The 6,182-nt window shown below is 40.9% G+C and overlaps 1 protein-coding gene across 1 annotated transcript; it reads right to left on the minus strand.

Moving 5' to 3' along the window:
- Positions 1 to 4,705: 4,705 nt before the first annotated feature.
- On the minus strand, positions 4,706 to 5,895 carry LOC147608048 (uncharacterized). Its single transcript, XM_086789564.1, has 2 exons — positions 5,334 to 5,895; positions 4,706 to 5,080 (listed from the first exon to the last, which is right to left on the minus strand). The coding sequence occupies exons 1-2, from the start codon at positions 5,850 to 5,852 to the stop codon at positions 4,877 to 4,879; spliced, it is 723 nt and encodes a 240-aa protein (XP_086645690.1). The 5' UTR covers positions 5,853 to 5,895; the 3' UTR covers positions 4,706 to 4,876.
- Positions 5,896 to 6,182: the final 287 nt, after the last annotated feature.

Consider the following 6,182-nt stretch of genomic DNA (forward strand, 5'->3'; position numbering starts at 1 on the left):
TTAATGTAGGCATAGATAATAAAAAACTAGCAAATTCTCATTAGGCCAATGCCTCAATTTATAGAGTTTACATCCAAGCATCTAATCCCACTAATTTCTCCTTGATTCACTCCACCTCTTTTGCTTGATTCTCTCTACCTCTCCCAGAATATCTCCACCTCTCCCAGAATATCTCCACACTTCCTAAATCTTCTCATGCTACCCTTTATTCTCTCCTAGTAGATTCTTCTCACCTTTTCATAGGTTCTCTCACATTTACACATTCTCTTTTAAGCCTCTAACCAAGGGTTTGTTCCCACACACACCCTATTCACTTGTATATTTCAACACCTCCCCTCAAGTGTACTCCTAGCACACCTGGACCCTATACCAAGTTTCCCTCTTACTTGATAGTCCCCACGCGACCAGTGCCTAGCACATATCCCCTCAAGTGAACTTAGCACACCTGGACCCTGTACCAAGTTTCTCTCTTACTTGATAGCCCACGACCAGTGCCTCAAGTCCCTAAACTCATAGTCCTTGACACTCTCTCTCTCTATGTGTCCAAGGCTTACTATAAGTGCCCACGACCTTGACTAAAGTGCTCACACATACATCTACCACGTGGCCTACATCATCGGTGGCTTAGAGGTGGTTTTACTTTGTTGGGGCAGGTTACATTGGGTTGTGGGGTCTCTCTCTCTCTCTCTCTCTCAGAAAAGATGATTCGACTCCACTTCCTTTAGAGCCTCCATGAAGTTTGCCGATGTTGTTTCTTCTCCACTGGGTTTGCTGTAGCAGTCTCTTGCCATGTGTCCTAGCTTTCCATAGTTGTGGCAAGTGAAGGTCCTTCCTCCTACTCTGCCTCTTCCTCGTTCTCATCCTTGAGAGAATCCTCCTCGGGTGAAGAATGCTTTTTCTTCTTCTGCTATTGAGTCGAGCCATTTCTTCTCTATGCCTCTACTTTCTTGCTCTAGTAGAGCTCCTTCTATCTCGTGTAGATTCAATTCAGGTACATTCTTTAGTGTTGCTACAATATTTTCATATTCACCTTTGTCCACACTCTTCAGAAGCACTGCTAGTGCCTCATCATCTTCTACCTTTTTGCCAATAGCTGCCAGTTGTTGCTTAATGCTTTTATATCTGTTCAAGTGTGTGATTAAAGGTTCACTTTCCTTCATATCCAATTTGTAGAATTGCATTAACAGATTTATCTTTGAATTTTTAGCTTGTGTGCCAAATAATTTATTTTCATCCCATGCATCTTTTGCCCATTGTATCCCTGTGATGTGATGAATGATTTCATCATTTAAACTGAGTGCAATAAGTCCCAATGCTTTTTCATTCCTGCTCTTCCACTGATTTTTCCCTCTCGCCTCTGGGCATTCATCTCTTCCCTCAACTAGCCCCCACAGATTTTTCCTCATAAGCAAATACATGGTTTTTGTCTGCCATGTGTAAAACTGCTCCCCATTGAATTTGGCTATTTCTTGTGCTGTACTCATGATGATGTGAAGGGGGTCTTACCTCTTGATCCAATTTCAAGATTCAAGGGCAGTGTCTATCCTTTTACAACTCAATCTAGTGTTTAAGAGATGATTACAACAAATTTATCAACATAAAATCACCAGAAATTACATTAAATCAAGGGTAACCAATTTGTACGGAATGGTTGGAGTATCAAACTAGCTCCGAATTACAATATGAAGTTATAAGGATCTGTATCAGATACCTAATGGTTAATTTGAACCCTCAATTGCACCAAAATATAGTGATTAGTACTGATTAATTACTGATTAGCAAATTAATCCTCTGTTTTATGTGCAAAAAACAGAGTATGCGGGGAGCCCCAGATCTGAGGCCTTAGAGTTCAAATGAGCTCAAATCCTTTCAAGGCCATCAATAGCAATTAGTCTAGTAGAGGATTAAGCCAAGAAACACAAGATTTGACCAAACATTGAATGCTTAATCTCTGTTTTACCAAAGTCACCTGCAGATTTGATGAAGAGCTTGGATCTCACTGTAGACTTGATCAAATTGAATTCTGACTTCACCAGCTTGTAGAGCATGCTTGAAAACACTTGGGACTAAGAGGAATTAGACCCATTTGGTTGGATGAAGTAGAGATCTTTGATTTGCTATAGAAAAATGGCGCTTCTTAATCAGCAAAAATTGGGCGCTTGCATGGGCGGTTTGCTGCGTTGATTCAACTGGCTGGAGCACAAGGGTGTTGGCTATCTATGGCTAGAAGCAATGGAGCTAATGTTGAGTGTGTAAGGAGATAGAGCTCCTCCACCAGCTGGGGGTGCAGAGAATAGTTGAAAAAGAGGAAAAATATTAATTTTCTACTAATCCTAATCAGCAAAATGATTAGCAAGATAATGAGCTCACAAATTGATGGATTCTAGGCTAAACTCTGATACCATGTTGAAATTACAGCAATGTGATGAGCTATGGTGGATCAAATGCTAGAATCAATATCATTAACAAAGTGATTAGATGATAATTAAGATATGATTAGTGAGTAATTAAGATATGATTAGTGAGTAATTAACTAATAGCTTAATGTAGGCATGGATAATCAAAAACTAGCAAATTCTCATTAGGCCAATACCTCAATTTATAGAGTTTACATCCAAGCATCTAATCCCACTGATTTCTCCTTGATTCACTCCACCTCTTTTGCTTGATTCTCTCCACCTCTCCCAGAATATCTCCACCTCTCCCAAAATATCTCCACACTTCCTAAATCTTCTCATGCTACCCTTTATTCTCTCCCAGTAGATTCTTCTGACCTTTTCACAGGTTCTCTCACATTTACACATTCTCTTTTACAGCCTCTACTAACCAAGGGCTTGTTCCCGCACACACCCTATTCCCTTGTATATTTCAACAAATCCTTTCCCTCCTCCCATCAAGAAGCTAAGATAACCCATCATTTTCTCAAGTTTATTCTCTATATTAGATATTTTTTTCCATTTCCTTCATTTCTATATTCTCATACTCATTAAGATCTAGATCTTGCATATCTATTTCATTTGTTTTTGTAATATCCTCTTCCCATGTGGAAAGAGGACATTGGGTTTTTTCCCTTCTTCCCATTTTCATCCTTCCCACCTTGAGAAGCCATTTACTCTAACAATAAGCAAAATTAAAAGTTTCTTACAAAGCAAAAAAGATGCAACACAACAACCTTACTTGGTTGGGTAAATATGAATTGTCTCTAATGATGTGAAGAACAATTCCATTGGTTCCTCCTTGTTTATATGTGCTTCAATGATTCTTCAAGATTGTCGTGTACTCCACTTGCTTCATGTAGAATCTCCAAAGGATGCCAAATTTATTAGGTAAGAAGTATGCTCAATCACTTAGCAAGAGGTATGCCCAATCTATTAAGCAATAAGTATTTGTATGAAGAAGATTTGAGGAATATTAGGATTGTGGAAATGAATAGAGAAGAAATTAAGGATTAGCTTATGGAAATGAATAGAGAAGAGATTAAGGAGTAGAGATTAGAGCTAGCAATGAGTAGCTCAATGGAAACATGGAAAAGAAAGAACTTAGCTCTGATACCAATGTAATGCTCCTTGCATCATAAGCTTGAGGACTTGTAAGACGAGAACTTTGATTATCCACCCAACCATATTCCAAAAATGGACCCTAAACACATGATTATATAGGCCTAGGTGATGCATGACCTTCTAACTTCAGCCCCTTGACCTTTCAATGGCTAGGCATGGCCCTTTCACTATCCAATGCCTCCTCAACTCCCCCTAGAAGGAGGCGCCTACTTCTGTGGCCTTTGGGCTTCCCTTATGCACCATCTACATCCCTTTTACATTGACCTTAATGCCTATTAAACCATTTCTTTAGGTATTTCCAATTTGAAATCCCCTGAACCTTATTTATATGCAAACCTTTTACATATAAATAATCTTTTCTAGTCTTACCTTATAATGTTTCCTGTCAATCTCATAACACTTTATTCTAATAACTTATACAAAAAATCATAAAATTTCTCTCTTTATATGCTCTAATTTTTATGCATCATTCCTATAAATAATTTGGCCTCTAAAGCTTCAAAATCACCCCTTAGTCCCCCTTGAGCTAACCTACAATGACACAACTATAATTAAAGCAATGGGACGAATTTTTTGCATGCACCCTCTCTCTCTTTATCTCTGTTATAGTAGCAACTATATGTTGTACTCTCTCTCTCTCTCTCTCTCTCTCTCTCTCTCTCTCTCTCTCTCTCTCTTTGAACCGCAATTAATAGGATCACAAGACCACCATAATGAGAAATTCTATATTTCTCCTTGCACAACCTTCCCTCCTAGTGATGTTTTTCATCGCCAAAGCTAGGCAATCCCTTTCACAACCTCCCCTTCCAATGACATCTTCCACCACGATTAAAGCGAAAAATTTTCCCTTTCTATTCTAGTCCCCCCTCATCATCCTTCCACCCACAAGTATACATGGCCTTCTTGCCACCATGACAAGCCCAACATGCAACTAATGTTTAGAGAGACCAACTCCACTCTCTACACTAGGAACACTTGTTCATATTAGAAAACTCACGAAACGATAATTTTCCCCTTAGCCATAGTTGACCTCCACGTCGAAAATCACAAAATCATAGGCATGACATCAATTGTTGAGTCCATTTTCAGAAAGTTCTAGATGGCTTCTTTGAAAAAAAAAACTAATACATAATTCAACTCTATAGGATGTTTTCTCTAATTTTTGACTAGCTTCTACCAATTGTTTAGTTTGAGTCCGATGGGTTTTTTCTAGCACTACAATTTGCTAAACAAAAGGGAGCTATTATAATGGAATAAGCTATGTAGGCATGACATTAGAGAGGAAAATGTATGAAGTAGATTTATCCAATAAGAATTTAGGAGGTGGAAACTCTTTCATGATGGAAGGCAAGTTCAAACTCAAGTGCTTGCTTCTGGTTAATAGTCTGAGAGAGATATGCATCCAAGCTTGAATAATCAGCATCCTTTTGGGCTATTTCCTCCTCTAAGGACATGATTCTTGATGTGGACACTTTGAGTTGCTCTTGTAGTCTTGCTACCTCCTTATTGCAAGCCTTAATCTATGAAAGAAAGGGTTAGAAAAGAATTGACCATATACGAAGAATGGTACATTCAAACCTTGTCAATGATAACCTATGAAAGGAAGGGTTAGAAAAAAATTGGCCATATAAGAAGGGTATATTAAAACCTTATCAATGATATAAACAAACTAAGCAAGCAAAAAAAAAAAAAAGAGAGAAGCTAGGAACTATGCAAAGAAGGATCAGAGAACCTGACTGTGAAAGGGGTTATAAATGGAGGAGCCAACCTAACCTTTTCCTGGAGCAGGACGATCTGGTGAGCCTGTGCTGCTTCTTTCTCCTCGGCCTCACGTATGAGGTGCACCACGGTGGCCTCGGCACCCTTTTCCTCTCGCATTTTCTCCTCTTCTTCCTTCTTACGAGCGTCTACAGCTGCGTCCGCTTTGGCCTTCGCCTCCGCCGCCTGCTCTTCCAACTCGTCAACCATCTTCTGGAAGGCCTCCACCTCGCGCTCCTTGCCCTCCAGCGTGCGTCTCAGGTCTTCGCTTTCTTCGTTCTTGATCCTGAGAAGGCTTTCGGCGTCTGCGAGCTTATTCCTAAGCGCATTTACCTGCGAGAGGAGCCTCGCTCGCTTGTCGTTGAGCTCGGCCGTGTGCACGTCGGCGTCTGTTAGCTTCGCCCGGGCAGCAGCCCAGCCCTCCACCACGGGCTTGATGGCGACCACGAGAGCTGCGGCTGCGCTGTCCGGCGGCTGCTGGCCGCCGATCATCGCCGACAGCAGGGCCTTGGTCAAGAACGGCCACGCTTCCATCTCCTCATTTGCCTCTTGGATTTCAAGCTGCGTGCCCGCTGCGTCATGATCTGTCGATGGATCCTCATGACCGTATGGCATGCGCCGCAGTGCGTCTGTTTGAGCGTGAGATTCTGAGATGATATGCCTGCGCTCTGCATCCGATTGATCTGCTGCCATTACAACCATAAAAGCTCACACCGAGAACACAAAAGTTGACGCCGAGGCCAGTTTTGTACACCTTTGTTGCCCGTAGAAGAAGAAACGACATACATTCTAATTTACTTGGGATCGTTTCCTTACTCCTTTTTGAGCCCACTCATCACATAATATTTTATGTCACTTCCTCTT

Source organism: Cibotium barometz, chromosome 54, assembly GCF_041138505.1.
Source record: "Cibotium barometz isolate CiBa-2024 chromosome 54, ASM4113850v1, whole genome shotgun sequence".
Classification (NCBI taxonomy): Eukaryota; Viridiplantae; Streptophyta; class Polypodiopsida; order Cyatheales; family Cibotiaceae; genus Cibotium; species Cibotium barometz.